Below are 18,321 nucleotides of genomic sequence, written 5' to 3' on the forward strand. Positions count from 1 at the left end.
CGACGAATCAAGAAATAAAGAAACCTATGGAACCCAGTAATAATGGTCGAAAGAATTGCATGCCCTGCCCTTTACTCCTATAATAACTGAACTGAAATGGCTACCCAGTAGTCTCCTGATGGACAACTTCTGGAAACCGTAACATCAGCTCCACCAATCTTATTGTGCTACAGCAAAGTTACTTTTTTTTACCAGTGTAAGTCACAACTGAACACAGAAGTCCGAATACCAGCAATTGCAATTTTAACGTAAAGGAGGCACGAGGATAGGTCACAAGAAAGGCAAAGGATAAAAGTTACAAGCGTTGTATGATACTATGATCACTATTTTATCTTCCATCCGACAATATAACACTCACGATCCACAGCATGCGGATTTCTGCGAAGTTGTGGCCTCAGCATCACCCTCTGGTTTGTTGATCTTGATCGTGCGATCCTGAAAATCGAGCATGTTAAATAACCTTCAAGTATCATGTTGCTAATTTTGAAGGGAAGAGAAGATGGAGATTTATACCTCAGGCTTGGAATCAGTCTCCGCAAGTCTTTGCTTAATATCCCTTGCTATTGAAAAGAAAACCTGCTCGACATTCAGGTTTGTCTTTGCACTCTGTAGCCAACAAACAAATTATGCACGTGTAATAATATGAGAAACCGTGCATTGCACAACTGGTTACATATTATTAAGACAGAAGCGCAGATATTAAAACAGATTAACAACTAACCGTTTCAAAGAACTTGATGCCATATTCATCAGCAAGTGCTTGCCCCTTTGAAGTTGGTACGGCCTATGTTAAGATAATACAACCAATTAAAAATTAAGCCAAAGGGTGTCAAATAATAATTTGAAGACTGGAGTACCCCCAAGATGACGCTATTAGGTACAGAATATTATTGTATTTCCAACCCAAAATTAATGCACACAATAGCATAGCACCAGAAAGATAGCTTTCATACATTGGGAATGGAAAAACAAAATACCAAATATTAATTGCTTTTATTTGTTTGCATTGAGCTTTTTGACGTCTTGGTTTTAATTGCCATTCTGCATTTAAGTTCTATAAATTATTGCTACTCGATCATATATATCATTGTGTTAAAACAGCATTATATGCTTGTATGGAATAAATACTTTGATAGTCTGTACTATCTTGCAAAGGTTATATGAGAAAGTCACTGAGCAGAACATACCCTTTTGCTTTCATCCATGTCAGCTTTGTTGCCTACCAAAATCTTGTTCACATTATCGGAAGCATGTTGCTCTATGTTCCTAATCCAGTTTCTTATATCTGTAAGTAAAACCAAGATCAGAAGTGGAAGGTGAAGAAGTGCCATAACAGAAGATTAGCAGAAGTGAAGGAATCGGTACTATTAAATGATGACTCGTCAGTGACATCATAAACAAGCAAAATACCCATTGCTCCCCTGTAGTAGGCTGCATTGCAGAAAGTATTCAGATGCACAGAAGTATTATCCATGTAATTGTTCAAAACAAACTTAACTTCAACTGAAAATAAACAACCATACCAGTTGTAATAGTTCGGAAACGTTCTTGACCAGCTGTATCCCAGATTTGAAGTTTAATCCGTTTACCATCCAGTTCAATTGTTCTTATTTTGAAATCAATCCTTTTTTCAAGAGTTAAAAATAAACAAGTTTTTAGATGCACTGCAATAACTTATACAACAATAATCCAGTCAAAAGCTTATTTTCTAACTTTTACAGCACTTACCCAATGGTGGTAATAAAACTGGTGGTGAAGGAACCATCAGAGAACCGTAGGAGGAGACAACTTTTCCCAACACCTATACAAGGATTTTTAAAAAGAGAAAGTCAGGTGCATTATCAGATATATGATTAGTCCTACAGGCTATAGTATGTTTACAACAAGCACAATATCAAGTCCATGAAAAACAACTCGATGAAGATAAAGTGGAAATGTAAAACGGATACCAATATACGATCAAGTCATACATTCAACAAACATATATCATTTCACATTTTCCACTAGAACATCTACACAACACTTAAGCCAGACAGCTTGGCTTCTTCTCAATAATTAAAATTTAGTAACTGTCTAAATACTAAGAGAGATCTGGTTTTAATGATAATATGGATATCATATCATACCCTGTGGTAAGCAAGCTGTTAGTTTAGGCAAAGAAGATCAAAAGAAGTGCAAATCACAAAAATATTGCACTTCTTTTTTGTTAGAAACAACCATAGAATTGTTGCTGACTGAAAAAGCAGCACCCAAAAAGTACGAAATAAATGTTTGAGGACATTGGAACTAGAGAGAAGAAGCACCTCTCTGTGTTCCTTTATATTGGCTTCCCAGTTCCCAGAAGACTCAATTAAGTAATATTCATTGAGAAACCGGTTTATGTTTTTTTCCCATAATTTTAATGATGGTGTTCAGTATTTACTCACACTAACAGAGCTAACTAAATTCCGGATCTCAAGCTTCTGTAGGTAAAGCTGTGACCATATCATATTCGTATAAATCTCTGGGTGTCATATGACAACTTCTGAGTTTTTCATTTTAGCAGATTCCATAATTAGTGTAGATAGCTACTCAATGAAGTAAGAACACACCAGCAATGTCAGAAAGAACACTATAGTCAAACCACAATGTATGGCATGCTACTGAATATGAGATCAGCATTTCGAACATGAAAATATAATCAAGTGTTTCCTAAGAAATGTACCACAGATACATAAAGTGAAAAGTGAAACATCAATGAAATTATGCAAGAAAGAAAAACTACGTTCTTTAAGAATGGAAGAGCTTGACTAAAGTCTACCATCATCTTTGTTAAACCAAAGCTTTCGTGCATTCAAGAAGTGCACTGGAAGTGACCATAATGGAATGCAAAGTTACTTGAAACTGCATTACTATCAAGAAAAATAGGTTTTTTTAAAAATAAAATCAACAGAACTTAATAAACCGATAAAAAAAAGTGCACTTCTCTACATGTCAAAAGTTGTTATTTAATATTTTCTACCATAATAGCAATCAGATCATCATAATTAATTGTTTAGGTTACTAAATAAAATTTCAAAAAAACTTATGAAATTTTAGTTAATCTAACAATGTGACTTTAACTATATACTGCCTCTGTTAGTATAATATTTCAATTTGAGAAGGTCTTCAAAATTAAACTTTGACCATTATGTGAAAGCAATTTGAAAGAAGAACCCATCGGTATAAACTTTATACACTAAATGTGCTTGTAGTTTGACTAATTGTTGGTCAAAACCTACAAATTTTGACTTTCTGGAATTAAAATGTCCCCTATATAAAATCACAGAGGGAATAGCTAGATGATTTATCAGTGTAACATTAACTAGCTAAGTCAAGACGGAAAACATACTAAGTAGTTTGAGGTCTGTGTTGCGTAACTGTATTAAGGAAGACAGTTGAAAAATGCTTATCAGCTCACAAGTCGACATAAGGGATCATGAGTTTCTTTACTCACTTTGATTCAACTGAGCAGACGTGACAGAGCTATTAATGCATTCAGTGTTTGATTAATTAAGGACAAGGAATGGAAGGAAGCTTCACATCGCAACAAACAATAACAGTCATAGAAAGGTTTATATATAAATTTTGAGTGGTCTTACTGCAGTGATGTCTATTGTTAAGATAACCGCATGTATATTGTGCATTTTCATGAGCAATTGAACATTGATGATAAAAAATTTCAAAGTAACAATCAGAAAAGGAAAAAAAAAAGCTCTGGCACAGTCAACATTCACAATTCCTGTGCTTGAAGCAACTTTGGGTCTTCAGCATAGCTCCTGAGTGGCTGAGTGGAACATCTGCAACTTGTCGGTGCATGCACGAAATCACTCCAGGCTCATCTTGCACCAAAACGTCGTAAATGTAAGGTAATCCGGTTCACCGAATCGGGTAGCTGTTCCACGCGAGCTTGAGCGCAAAGCACCATGTCGGCCGATCAAACCGGCCTAACGAGCCACCCCGACCCAGATCCCCCACCCCAAACTCACCTCACACCAACAATCCCACCGAATCGGAACTCAAATTCGCAGGTGAAACCCAACCAGATCGCGCGCGCTGAGCGGGATCGATCGCCGAGCGCGCGGCGAGAGGAGAGCGAGCGGGATGGCGCAGATTCAGCTACGTACCGCTGTCGCCGATGAGGAGCAGCTTGATGAGGTAATCGTAGTCGGCCCGAGCCCTCGCCGGCGGCGCCGCCATCGATTCCCCCAATCCCCACACTAGAGCGTCCCCTCCCCCTCAACGGATCGAACTGGGCTGGCGGACTGGCGCGCGGGAGGCGAACCGGATCGAGCGATCTCGCTACAGGCGGAGGCGGCGGCGGCGGCGGCGGCGGGTTCCGGCCTCTCCTCCTCCGGTCGCCGAGCCGTCGACGCTGGCTGCGGCGGCGAGGGGACACGGATGCGGCGAGATCGGAGGGAGGGGGAGAGAGAGAGAGAAGGGGAAGGAAGGAAGGAAGGAGGGTGGTGGTGGTGGAACCGGTCCACCGTGGACTTTTAAATCGGATGGATTTTCACTTATACACGCGGACGCGGGTGAGAAATGAAATCTCTCTCCAGTTTGTTGGTTTGATGGAGCATGGATTTATTTATACGAGGTTTGAAATTTTTGAATTTTTTTAGAAATAATACTATTTAGTAGAAAATTATAAAAATATAGATCGACCGACTAAAACCATATTGTTCGATAAGTACCTGTCAAACTACGGTTGTTCGCAGGTTTTACGTGCTAAAAAAATAAAATTTAAAAGCTTATGGTGCAGTGCACAGTCTGCCATTGCAGTTGGGTGTTGGGTGGGAGGACCTATTGAACATCCTTGCCTCCTGCATGGATGTTCTCTTTTCATATATTTTTATTTTTTTAAAAAAATACACTAACAACCATATCGAACAAACTGATGTGTACATTCAGTACTAATCGTATTAAAATTGTTCGATATGTACTCTGCTGAACTTTGGTTGTTCAACAGGGTAATAAACTCGTGATTTTAGTCGAGAGACCTCTATTTTCACGATTCTTTATTAAAATAATATTATTTCTAAAAAAATCCAAAAGTTTTGAACTGATGAATCGGGGATTTGCACACGGTTTGAAATTCCGGACTATACCCTATGAAATCATCAATATGATTATATGAATATGAAAAATATATGGAGTGGAAAGATGTTTTCTTCAAGTGAAATTTATATGAAAATTCTTATAATACCATATCCGCGAGTAGTTCAAATGCCCAAACATGAAGAAGCACTAGAGGTTTAATTCGTAGTGCTCGTAAATATTATGCACGGCTCCCATTACCCGTAAATATTATGCACGGATGAAATCAATAGGAATTAGTTAGGTCAAAGATTTTCATCTCTTCTAGAATACGCTAGAAGGTGCGAAACCCAGTGGGTTAGATGGGTTAGATCCCTTGTGTAGGTGATGTATCCGTCAATAGCAAGACATCCGTAACTGTTGTAGGTTCGTTAATGTTAAGATATACTCCCTCCATTCCTTAATATAGGGCGCAACTGCTTCAAACCCTAATACCAAGGAGGCTTAACTGTTTTCTCGAGGTGACGACGCATGCAACGCTTCGATCTGCCCGTGTGCAGCATGCATGCAGCTCTTCGCATCTGCAAGAGATAAGCAACCCAAGAAACGAAGCGCTAACTCCACGCATTGAAAGTGCACCAAGTTTCATGCTTTTGTTTTAATGCTGCTTGCTGCATGTGCATGCACTATATTCTGGTGCACTTCAAAAACCAGTTACGTCCTATATTATGGAACGGAGGGAGTATTGTTTAGTATGTGCTCATGTATCGTGTATGTGCAGGTATCGTGTTTCAAAAAGAAAGAATGGGCTAGGAGGTATTTTTATAAGGTGCTTCCATGAAGCAAAGTTTCTATTTATTTTTATAAGGTATCTTGTGATTTTTTTTTAAAAAAAGGGTTTTACTATTTTAGTTATGACGAATATTTGGGCTCCTATTTTTTATTTTTCTTTGTTAGGATCTTTCATCGAGATTCGTGTTCATGTAGATCTAACTTGTAGTTACACTCAATCATAGCGCACTTAGGGCATCCACAATGTAGTGTAAAAGTAGTCCATAAGCAATAGAATATTCCATTCAGCCACCTATTACCATTGTGCAACTAGTCCATATAGAAAAAATAGCAAAAGATACCCATATGGAATAAATTATATTATCTATCTCTACTCCTCTCTCTCTTCTCCTAATGATACCTTGTATCTATACATTGTGGATATTGCCATAGGGATAAACTATTTATGTGGTCCCATCTATATGGATCACTTTGCCATATACATTGGTGATGCCCTTATACTTGGTTATAGAGCACTTATACTTCATAACAGAGCACCTAAAAATTAGATTTTATAACTTTGTTTATCTGGATTTACGATTTTTGACATGATTATTCTTTTTTTATTTCATTCAAAACGGGATATATGTATTGGTTGAAATTTCTACAATATCTAAGGCAGTGTTTGGCAAATGGAAAAGGGAAATGATTTCCCACCCATCTTTAAATTCTAACCATTCATTCTCCATGTTCCATTTAATCCTAACTCTTCATTAATTTCCCAATCCCAATCCCACCCCCCATTTCCCATTATCCAAACACACCCTAAAACTCCAAATCTATTGAAAGATAAATAGATTGTCCTCAAACTTTGTGAACTACGACCAACAAGGCAACAATTAGATTTCAAAGTGTTTTCATATATTTATACAACCATCACAAATATGTTTTAAGAGAAATAATCGGTCAAAGCTTACGAAGAAGACAGTTTTAAGTTAAAATAAGTTTGATAAAAAATCAGCAGATAGTGATTTACACAAGGAACAGAAATGATATGTAGGAGTAATAGGGAGAAGTCATCTGGCACAACAATTTAGAGAAAAGAAGGGTCGTTTTGGCTAATGGCTGCTGCAATCCAAAGAGGCAAAGCGAGAAGATTAAAAAAACAATCGGGCAGGCCACAAAAATTTGAAAAAAATTAGCATAAACTTTCCATTTGCCTACAATTGGCAATCAAACAAAAAAGAAGTGCTCAACTAGACATCCGGTAAATTATCCGCAAAACTGTTACATCGGTAGAATCTCACAGCTAACCAAGATCATAGTTCAACAGTTGTCGAGAAATAGAAACTTCCTATGAAACTTCTGAAGAGATTACATTTTCTGTATCATGTCAGAGATATACTTCACAATCCAAGGGTGATGCAAGAAAAAACTTTGCAATCTATCAGTCGTCTCTCTTTGGCTTACGATATGTTTCCTCAATATGCTTGGCTAGGAACATGTACGTGTTGAATAGCTTCTTGACATTTGGGACGTCATAATTCTGAGCTACATAGACACCACATCCCATTCCAAACATTAATGTGAAGCTGGTCCTGAAGAAACCCATTGCGACAAAACCTGGCAAGTAGCAACAAGCATGAATTGGTACTATCATCCAAGATACAGATTTAATGCACCCAACAAGCATGAATTGATTGTGAGATCAGAATAAAAACTGATAGCATTATTATATTTGTTGCCAGAATATTTTTCTCCAAATCATATTAATGCAAGTTGTGTAAGCTAAACAAACTCATGGCATAATAACATATTTAAGCATAATAAAATTAAGTAACCCCAGTTTAGCATCAAGAAGACCTGAAACAATTCCAACAGGCGATAAGTTTCTTAGCATCTACAGAAACATATTTATACAATCTGTGAAAGCTAAAAACACACCACAGTATACCCCATCCAAGCATAAGAGTAGCACTGATTTAGCTTTTCAACTAGACTTGAAACATTCCCTACAGGCACTAAATTCACTAGTATTGTGGACTGTGGAGTAATGCTGATATTGTATCAATTATGCTTCATGGGCAAGCCAAGATCAGGCATGCTTCATGGGCATCCCAGCTGGGCAGATGCAATGGGCACAATCTGTCAGGCACACTGTTAATCATACCCAGAAAAAATTGAGCTCAGTTTCTCTAAATAATTCATAATGACTTGAATCCCAACAGGGTTTAGGAAACCATTTACAACATATAGTACATACATACCGAATAGTTATAGTGTAATTCAAGTAAATCGTGACAAGATTCTGGGCGCTGGAATACAAATAATAAATCATGTTTTTGGCATTTGAACTTGCAAATATGAAATGGTTCTGGAAGTTCTTGTCAATTAACATAAGATTCTGGGCTCAGTCCTACAGAATTTTTTATGAAGGAAAAATAAAATCCTTTTCCTAGTTAAGGCTTACAGCACAGGGAAGCACATTTGGATTGTTGGGCCTATAGTAGTATGGAACACAAGGAATTCATTATGGTTTCTTTTATCAGGAAATTCATACATATTTCATAGGAAATAACTTATTTTATGCAGAAATCGGTAAAAAGAAAATTAAGTCTCCAGGGTTCACCGAAATAACCATATCAGTCAGTCCCAGGACATAATAAAAAAAATGGAAGCATAGGCCTCAATGCTATAAGAAACCAGCACACCGCCACTCCACCAGCATTGAGAGGCAAAGTTGGGAATCCCACAGCCAAATCGGGCAACAACAACAAAAAAAGGTGAAGTGCAGATCGATAGGTTTTGTTAAAGCATAGAAGAACGACAGATCCTTTGCCAAGTATTTTCTTGCCTATTGGATTTAGAGGCCCTTCTGCTCAGGTATTGTGATGGACACTTTCTCTGTGCATGGCATTGACCAGAAAAAGCAGAGCATCACACACAACCAAAATATATAGAACCAATCTAGAACATATTGCTGAGAACCAATTTTAGATCCCCTAAATATCATAGCCATCCATGGGTTAAGAAAAAGCAATCACCCAGAGCTGCGGTGAAAACGCAGCCAAATCAATCCACTGATAAGGATGGCAAAATCTACTCAATGATCTACAATCCGGTGCTTGAATCGTGCAAATCGGATTGCAATGCAGTCTGCGTGGCTCACAGCACACACAGCGATTCACCCCCCCCCCCCCCCCCCCCGAATTTCCCAATTCCCATCAATCTAAACAGGACTATATTTTCTTTTTAGAAACTTCACGACTTGCTACTAGTCCACTACAAGGTGAAGGTTAAACCTTCATAAAAACAGCTCGATAAACTTTGCCTTGATTCAACCGCTCGCAACTATCCTAGGGTTTTGGTTCAATCAAACAACGTGGGGAGAGAGATCGTTACTCACTTGGAATCCGCCGCCGCCGACGCCGCCGCTCCTGCTCAGGCTGCTGGTTCACCTCCCCTCCCTCCGCCGCCGCCGCTGCTACTTCCTCTCGCCGCGATTCCCCAACCCTAGAATCTGGAGACTTCTCTCTGCTGGTTTTTTTCTGGGTTCTCTCGTTGAAGCAGATTTTTTTTTTATTTATTTTTATTTCGGGTCTCGCACCCACTCGCCTCGCCTTCGCCCCGATCCGTTCCGTTCGAACCGAACTCGTAAAACGGAGGTCAGAGGGATCGGGTGAGAAGTGGAAACCGGATCGTAAAACAGTATTCCTCCAACACGAATAGGTGTGCAGAATCTTTTTTACTTTTAAAACTTTATATAAGAAAAAAAAATAGTAGAGAACGTCTTTTTGATGGTGAAATATTTCCATTGCGCCGCGGCACTGCATTGTCTTGCCATGCTAACATGGCTAACGTTGTAAACTTATAGAAACAAACTTAAATAAAATAAAACGATATATAACCTTTAGTACAAACGCGAGATAAGTATTAGACTAAAATTCCCTTCATATGAAGGTTTGCACTTAACCGTTAAGGAACTTAAAATATGAAATAGGGAAAACACTAGAGGGTGAGGAGAGTGGAGAAGAAGAGAAGTATGTCTAGCCTGATGGCTCTTACCTAATCCTCTTCAAATTACCAATTGGAAACTCAAGCATGATTGGAGTAAAGGTTTATCAAACTTTGTGAGTTCATTGAGAAGAGTATTATATTTGAGTAAAGGTTTATCGACTTAGGTCTATATATTTTAGTACCTATCCTATTTTATAGGATGTAAGTTTATGAGGTCAAACAATATCTAACTGGGTTAACTTTTTGATAGCTTGAAAAGAAACTCATAGACGATCATTTTTGCCAAGTTTCGTGAAGAACAACCAAGAACCCATAAGACCTCTTTGGCACATCTCCGAATTCAAAATTTGTTGGTCCTGCCTATTTAAACCACATAATTTAATATATAAAATTTAAATCTATCGTGGATTTAAGATAAGAAGCTGCATTAAATAGGACCTAAGATAGAGTACATGAAATGAAATTAATGTTACAGGAATATTCTTGAAAACAAACGGTTAATCTCTCGGGATGATTTTTTGAAACTAATCTCTAGAGAGGATTACTGGCATGACTACCTTCCTCTGTCAGATTTCTGAAATGAATGCCTATTTGTCTGCTCTATATTCCGTAAGCACCAGAATAACAATGGTTGCTTTTATGCCTTTATCCACCTTAGCAAAATCTTCAAAACAGGCTAAAATTCCTCCCTTTCTCCTGTACACAGGCCTGATATAAAATAGACAAATTTTCACACACAATTCCATCGAGCAGATAGTACACTGATCTAGACGTTACATGAGGAAGAAAGCAGAGTTAGATCAGATATGCCAACGTTCTCAGACGGTAACTGTAGTCTGGAGAGGATCATCAGATATGCCTACATTTTCCCAACAATTGCCTGTACCTGTATGACCCAATTTAGTATCTTGGCCCAGAGATCTAAGCATTCTGCACCAAGCAAAAAAGAAAACTCATTGAACAAATAATGCATACCAACCATCATCTTTGCCCATAATCTCATTCCAACTGACGATATTTCTGATCATGCAACTGCCATCTGAAAATTACTATTTGGGTGGACTACTAGATCATGAGTAGCAGCAACACAGGTATGTGCAGATACAGGGTGCAAAGCCATATATATCGGCGTAGCTGACATTACTACGATTGTTCTTTTCATGTCTGAAATAACAGTCCCCATCTCAGCACTAAATAGAGAAAAATCTTCAAAACCTTTTCTTTCACTTCATCAGAAAGATTGGTGCAACTGTTTACTTCATCAGAAAGATTGGTGCAACAGTTGAAACAGTTTAGTTCATTTCCATCAATTTGTGAAGCAGTTGAATCTGTAAGTAATGGATCTAAGCAAGATTATGGATGAATGTATTCTCCTAGTTGGGTTTTGTATTGTCTGTCTTCAACATTCATCCATAAGACTTATTTATTCGATTCGCTGTATCTCGAACAGAGGTATGTCCCGTTTCCTCCTCTTGCTTTTAGTTAGTGGCTTTCTCTTTTTAGAAGTATCATATTCAAAGTTTGTTTAGAAGAAGCATGCCAAGGGGTCAAACATTTAGGAGAGATAAAAACGTGAGAAAGAATCACTTAATGTGGCAAAATTTGTGCTTGTCCTGTATCAGGGCATCTAACATGACATATAGCTGCTTACCTGCTTGTAGGAATGGAAAGAGAACCTAATGCACAGAATTTGACTAATTTCAAGTGAATAATTTTTGTAAAAAAAAATCCTTTCAATGTCAGCATTTTGGTAAAATCATATACATAGACACATAGTAGAAAAACACAAAGTAGTCAGAACAGCATGTATGGTTTGTATTTACATATATAGATGCAAGAGTTGTATGTCAAATACAATTCTACTTTCACATAATCATTTAGTTTAGTTGCACGGGAAATTCAGCTAATTATCTTTAAAGGCATAAATCTCTACTCAATAATTTTTACACGCAGAACCTATGTTTGAACAAATAAACCTTCTGCCATTTAGCAAACAAAAATGGACTATGCCCTATGTTGAACAAAACTAGACTATGCCCTATGTTGAACAAAAATGGACTATACCCTAGTGGCCATCCTTGCATCATTGACAAATAGCAATCCCACAACATTAATAATGTTATTTACTCTTCCATGGTGCCAGGGAAGCTTCTTCATGGCCATGATGGTGCAAGTATGTGACAAAATCCAACCACATGACAATATCTGCACGAGGGTTCATAAAATGTAATTGGCATACACTCCCATCGATCCCGACTATCGTTTTGCAGAAACTAATTATAACATCATGCTCTTACCATGTAAGGAACAGCATAGAGCTTTAACATCTTAAGAGGCCCCATCACAAAGGTAACCAGCGAGAATCCCAACCATTGCTAGCCAGTTGATGTTACCACATCCTTCTTCTCATTTGGTTGGAACAGCCCACTGCTTGGGTTCAAGTGTGAACCTTCCCTGGACTCCTTGCAAACTGCAGACATGACCCCAAACAAGGAATTTACTATGACATTACAAAATAAGAACCTTCAATACACTTGTCAATGAATGTCAAGAAGCTCTTGTCCTAACCAAGAAAAATGAGAATGCCAGCATGGGAAATGGAATGGTGAACCTCAAGCATAGTCTGTACAGACGCCCAGGCAGTTGCAGCTTGTTACAACTATAGAACCATCAAGCATAATTCGCCTGTCCCCTATGCAGAATTCCTCACAAACCACCCAAATACAAAGGTGGTGATCTTCTGGCAAAGCTGAGTCATTACCTGCTTGGACTTCGATTCAGCTTGCAGGATCGCTAGTACCTCCTTATCAGGGTTGACCCAACACCTCCCTGCACGTTAACCACAGAACATGAATCAAAGCTTCTGTGTTCAGAGAAACAGAAAGTCAGAAAGCAATGGTAGATCAGCTACAAAACCTGTTAAGCTTTCTGCGTCAAAATTTGTTGAACAAGAGAAGCAGCAGTCAGAATTTGCTGAACAAGAGAAGCAGCAGAAAAATTGCAATGCCTCTGCATGTGTGAGCCGGTGCTCTTCCAGAGCTCCTTGTGGCTGGCATCTGCTCCTCTGGGAAGGACATGGATCAGGATGATCCAGTTGCTGGCCTTCACCAGGTTATCCACCGCCTGCCTCACCACAGCCTTGCTAAATGGCGAGTAGTCCATGCCGACTGCCGATGATAATGGTTCGTAGTTGGAGGTGAGGATGTCTGGCTCATCAAGGTGAGGTAGCCTGTTAATGCGCTTCTCCGCAGATGAGGAATATACTTGGCATCAGATGGCTAATAAGGAATTCTCCTTAAATCAATATACATTTGAGCCACAATCTCTAGTACAGCCATGCACGTGCACGACGCAGTACATAACAATCTTCAGTTACTCAGTTAGTCATCATGAATGGTCAACAAAATTTCACCAGAAATCCTCACAAGAACAACTAGCATCCTTGAAATGATGAAACCGATACAAGTCACGAACAACTATTTCCCTACCTGTGGCCAGACTTATGTACTTGATTGCTTCATGGCAATCCTCACAAACACGCAGATTCTTGAAGATCCTAAGTGGAGTCCCACTTGGAGTGCTGATGATCCCAAATGCAATGGCCAGCTTCTCACTGTGGAACTTAAGAGCTGTTTCCCTTTGTTCATCCTCTACATCATGAACAACAAGATCAGTTCTACTTGTGTACCCAATCTCCTTCAGTCTCTCCACCAGCTTCTCCAAGTAAGCATAAATTTCAGCTGATTGTGGGTGTGACGCATCCCCTGCAACAAATGTATGCACAGTATTCTTCAGGTGGATCCAAGATCGACCAGGCTGCTTCCTGACCTTCCTTTCCTGCATTGAAACTCTAAGCTCAAAAGTGTCGTGCCATTTGTTGTTGGTTGCATATATGTTTGACAGCATAACATATGATCCAGCATCGCATTGCTCCAGTTGAACCAATTTTTCAGAAGCCAATTTTGCATATTCGTTGTGCTGGTGAAGTCGACAAGCTGACAGTAGCGTCTTCCAAACAATAGCCTCATGGTTGATGTTGTTTTCCTCAATGAAGTTCTTTGCTTTGTCAAGCAGTCCAGATCGCCCGTAAAGATCAACAATGCAATTGTAGTGCTCAATGCTTGGAACAATTCCATACTCCTCTTGCATCTGCTTAAAGTAAAGCTCTCCTTCACTGACCAATCCAACGTGGCTACAGGCAGATAGAACACCGACAAGGGTAATCTCGTTAGGAGTCATTTTTTTTGCTGTCATTCTTTCGAAGAGCTCAATAGCTATCCTGCCTTGGCCATGAGATGCATAGGAGCACAGCATTGAAGTCCAGACAGCAATGTTTTTGGTGCAAGCTCTGTCGAATATGCTACGAGCATCTTCAAGGTTGCCACACTTAGCATACATGTCCACAATGGCAGATGCCAATGGTGCATCCAATTTGTACCATAGCTTCTCCACGCAGCCATGCACTTGCCTTCCTTGCTCAACCATCCCAACATTTGCACAAGCTGCGGCTACACTAGTGAGGGTAAACCGATCAGCAGCAACCCCTTCGCGCAGCATCCTTCGAAAGAGATCAAGAGCTTCTTCCTCCCTGCCATTCTGGACATACCCAGCAACCATTGTGCTCCAGGCAAAGTTCATGTCTCTAGTGAGTGGTGACCAATGATCAAAGACTGACGCAGCTGCCTCCAATAAGCCGCATTTGCAGTACATGTCCATGAGAGAGCTCCGAACAAATGCATCACCCTCCAGTGCAGCAATCAAAACACGGCCATGGAGCTGCCGGCCTAGGTCTGGCAAGAGAAGCATGCCGGCCAAGACAAACGCTGTGGAGTAAGTGTAGTGATTGAACACCACTCCAGCTTGCGCCATTCGACGCAGGTGGCTCAGGGCGTCCGCAGCATGCCCACTCCGCATCAGGCCGCTGATGATTGTGTTCCAGCTTGTAGTGTCACGCAGCGGCGATTCATCAAAAAGCTGCATCGACCCAAGGATATCACCGGACTGTATGCATGCACCGATGGCAATGTTCCAAGAGACGGCGTCTCTCTCGGCCATTGCTCCGAACACCCGCCTGGCACGCTCGAACTGGCCGCACTTGGCGTACATGTCAAGAACAGCATTGCATAGCACCACGTCCAGATGCACCCCGTTCCTCAGCATCCACCCGTGGACGCGCTTGCCGGACTCCACATCGCCCATCCCGGCGCAGCACCTGACAACGGCAGCAAGGACGAACGCGTTCGGCGTGGCTTCACCTTCGGCCAGCATCTCCGCGAACGCGCGCATTCCGTCCGCATACCGGCCGCGCCGTGCGCAGCCCGAGATCGTCAACGTCCACACGGGCGCGGTCCTCGTGGGCCTTTCGTCGAACACCCCGCGGGCGTCGTGGAATCTGCGGCGTCTGACCCAGAACCGCAAAACCGAGGCACGCTCGTGGGGCACCGTAGCCAAGCGTGCCTCGAGGGATCCCCCGCGGGCGGCTCGTCCCCGCAGGAGGAGGGCCGCAGAGAAGGGATGCGTGGAAGCCCGCGGCGAGAGCAGCCGAGCCGCAGCTTTCCTTGCCGCGCACATCACGAGCTCGCTGGCCGCCGGTGGAGCCGTGGAGGCGAGGGAACGATGCGATCAAGGCCGCGCGCATGGAGGCGATGATGGCGGCGCTGGAGCGCGCGCGACGAGGCGGATGCGAGCGGCCGCCGCCGCGGCGGCTATCGCGACGAGGAAGAGGAGCGAAGCGAAGAAGCTGGCGAGAGGGGCGCGACGTGGGCCGGGAAAAAAAAGCAATTCCTAGGATGAAAATGATTTCGATTCAAATCTGATTTTGTTTATATTTGAATAAGATTTCAAAGTTTTGTAACAAGGATAGGGGCTCATTTGGTCTTAAGAAATTTCATATAAATATTAGGGTTAATTTGAAAAGCAGGATTCTCAAAACATAAGAACAAGAAAAAAAAAATGCAAGATTAAAATTTCATCACACCTTAAATTCTAAGAAATGGAAAACACATAAAAAGTATATAAGAAACCGTTTAGATGCTACACAGAAAAAACAAAGGATTTGAAAGAGAGATAGACAGTACCAAGAGGTTAGATCGGACGCGTTTTGATGTTGTGCTAAATAGTCGGTCCTACGTTTCCATCGTGCGGGACGTATATATTTTCGCAATTCTTCTAAAAACATGTATATAATCGCAAAAACTTCAAAAACAAGTTATATTTTCAATTTCTTTTTTCTAAAATGATGGCAGAAACAAGTTATATTTTCAATTTCTTTTTTCTAAAAGGAAAAAGTACCTTTTACCCTTTGAACTATTTGGGTAGTTCGAATTACCCCCTTAGACTCTAAAACCAGTTATTTTACATCCTAAATTTTTTAAACCGGCCAAATTACCCCTCTAAGTCAATCCGGGGTGGTTTGGTTTGACGTGACGCACACGTGGCACTAGTTTGATTGATGTGGCAGTCCAACATGGAAATAACAATAATCAAAATGGTGGGCCTTACCTGTCAGGCACCTATTCTGATTATACGAGAGAGTGAGAGTGGGCAGAATGGGTGTGGGCGGCGGAGCTCAAGGCTAAAGGCCATGGAGAGCGGCCGCCGGCGTGGATCTCGTCGCACCGGCCGCCGAATCTCTCTCACCTCCTCTCTCTCTCTAACTCTTCCTCTCTCTCTTGCGCGCGGCAGCAGGCGGGCGGCACGGAGGCAACGGTCTCTCCCGCGCCGTCGCCACCGCCACCGCCACCGCGGCTACGGTCGGACACCACCCGCGTGATGGCGTACTCCAGCTCGGCGCAGAGGAGGTCGCCACCCATGATGAGGCCCATGCCGAGCGCACAGAGGGCGGCTCGTCGGTCGTCGTGCAGCTGCTCCCACGCCATCTCCCTCGCCGCCTCCGGCCGCCATCCTTGACTCCTCGCCCGCCGCCCGCAGCTACCTCCACCCCCTCCGGCCGCAGCTGCCTCCGCCCCCGCGCCACAGCTGCCTCATCTGCTCACCGAGAGAGAGAGAGAGAGAGGCAGAGAAGCGCAGCCTCCCGGCGACGCCGTAGCCCGCTGCCCACCGAGCCGTCGTCGGCTCCAGCTCCCCCTCCGCCGCTGCCAACCGCGCGGCCCCGCGCGCCGCCATCCCCCGCACGCCACACACGCCTGCTCCCGCATCGCCGCTGCCGCCGCTGCCCTCCACCACGGCGTCGTTGGTCACCCACTCTGCCTCCGCCTCAGCCACCCGCCGCCCGGGGAGCTCCGCCTCTACCGCCTGCTGCTCGGGGAGCTCCGTCTCCGTCGCCGGTCGCCCGCTTTGCCTCAGACACCGGCTGCCCGGGGAGCTCCACCTCTGCCGCCGGTCGCCCGCTGCCTTGCCCGAGTGTGTGCGTGAGAGAGATGGAATGGTTGAGAGATTGTCAGATTGGTTTGAGGATAGGTATGATAGGTGGGCCATGTTTTTTTTTTTGCTGGTTAGATTGCCACTTTGGCGCCACGTGTGCAAGGTCAAGTCAAAACCACTCAAAACAGTGTTCAGGGGCCTTATTTGTCCGGTTTCAATAGTTGAAGGTATAGAATGTCTGGTTTTTGAGTTTAAGGGTGTAATTCGGTCAACCGCGATAGTTCACGGGGGTAAAACGTACTTTTCCTTTCTAAAATGATGGCAAATAGCGAAGCCAGAGGAGGGACCGCCTAATTATTTTTCACATGAAATTACCCCTTCATATGGGACAATAATTTTTTTTCTCCAACTAATGTAATTTGGACCAATAAAGTCTCCCTTGATGACCGAGGCAGCTAGAAGATTTTTCCATGCCATGTCGACGCTAAATTATGATCATACAACAAATATAGACGGTTTACCCCTACCGTTTGCTATATTGCCATCCGATGGATAGAAATTAATCCCTCGCACTCGTAGTTGCAGTGAATAAGGAAGTCTAATTTGTAAACAGATGCTACACTATGAAAAAAGAATAATATCTTCCATATTAAACAAGAGTTGTTTATGTTGGTGATATTTTAGGAATCACCATGGTAAAGAGGAATTGAAGACGAATTTGACGAGAAAGAGTCATAGATCTAGGGATAGGTTTTAGTGCCACGGTGTACATGGTGGGGCTACAGTGTAATAATCATGAAAACTGCCAAACTATTTTCACATGAAATTCCCGCTCCAATTAGTAGATTTTTTGCTCCATCTGATCAAGAGGTAATGATCCACATTCGACCTCCCAATCCAACATAATCAACCTAGTGCCTCTCCACCTCCCACCGAGACGCTGCCACCATCTCACATGCAGGGTGTGGCACACGTGCCTTCTGTCTTGACGCTGGAGGCTGCCGGCAACGGCTCCCCACCTTGCCGTTAGATTGCCATCCGATGAACGGATATTCTGTATATATGTTTGCAGTGTATTGCAAACATATGCTACGCTCTTACCCAAAACAATCCAATCTATATTCAATACATTTTCTCCATTTGTATTTAAATCAA

General features: G+C 42.1%; 2 protein-coding genes across 4 annotated transcripts; both read right to left on the reverse strand.

Annotated features, from left to right (window-relative positions):
• Positions 1 to 43: 43 nt before the first annotated feature.
• LOC127779396 (ras-related protein RABE1c-like) lies at positions 44 to 4,505 on the reverse strand. Its single transcript, XM_052306142.1, has 8 exons — positions 4,146 to 4,505; positions 1,729 to 1,801; positions 1,524 to 1,624; positions 1,366 to 1,431; positions 1,188 to 1,285; positions 722 to 784; positions 514 to 606; positions 44 to 435 (listed from the first exon to the last, which is right to left on the reverse strand). Exons 1-8 carry the CDS (start codon positions 4,216 to 4,218, stop codon positions 355 to 357), a joined length of 648 nt encoding a protein of 215 aa, XP_052162102.1. The 5' UTR covers positions 4,219 to 4,505; the 3' UTR covers positions 44 to 354.
• Positions 4,506 to 11,640: 7,135 nt separating this feature from the next.
• Positions 11,641 to 15,607, reverse strand: LOC127778435 (pentatricopeptide repeat-containing protein At3g24000, mitochondrial-like). 3 transcript variants are annotated; one of them, XM_052305035.1, is made up of 4 exons: positions 12,760 to 15,607; positions 12,605 to 12,672; positions 12,141 to 12,313; positions 11,641 to 12,048 (listed from the first exon to the last, which is right to left on the reverse strand). In XM_052305035.1, exon 1 carries the CDS (start codon positions 15,412 to 15,414, stop codon positions 13,252 to 13,254), a length of 2,163 nt encoding a protein of 720 aa, XP_052160995.1. In that variant the 5' UTR covers positions 15,415 to 15,607; the 3' UTR covers positions 11,641 to 12,048; positions 12,141 to 12,313; positions 12,605 to 12,672; positions 12,760 to 13,251. The 3 variants fall into 3 exon arrangements, with proteins under 3 accessions (XP_052160995.1, XP_052160994.1, XP_052160993.1); XM_052305034.1 differs by having other exon boundaries at positions 12,455 to 12,672; XM_052305033.1 differs by having other exon boundaries at positions 12,412 to 12,672.
• Positions 15,608 to 18,321: the final 2,714 nt, after the last annotated feature.

The sequence above is a fragment of the Oryza glaberrima genome, chromosome 7 (genome assembly GCF_000147395.1).
Source record: "Oryza glaberrima chromosome 7, OglaRS2, whole genome shotgun sequence".
Classification (NCBI taxonomy): Eukaryota; Viridiplantae; Streptophyta; class Magnoliopsida; order Poales; family Poaceae; genus Oryza; species Oryza glaberrima.

Coding starts and splice junctions, on each gene's coding strand:
- LOC127779396 (XM_052306142.1), bottom strand. CDS start 4,218: ATGGCGGCGCCGCCGGCGAGGGCTCGGGCCGACTACGATTACCTCATC. Junction 1,802..4,145: donor GCTCCTCATCGGCGACAGCG/GTACGTAGCTGA, acceptor ATCCTTGTATAG/GTGTTGGGAAAAGTTGTCTC. Junction 1,432..1,523: donor TTTCCGAACTATTACAACTG/GTATGGTTGTTT, acceptor TCTGCAATGCAG/CCTACTACAGGGGAGCAATG.
- LOC127778435 (XM_052305035.1), bottom strand. CDS start 15,414: ATGTGCGCGGCAAGGAAAGCTGCGGCTCGGCTGCTCTCGCCGCGGGCT.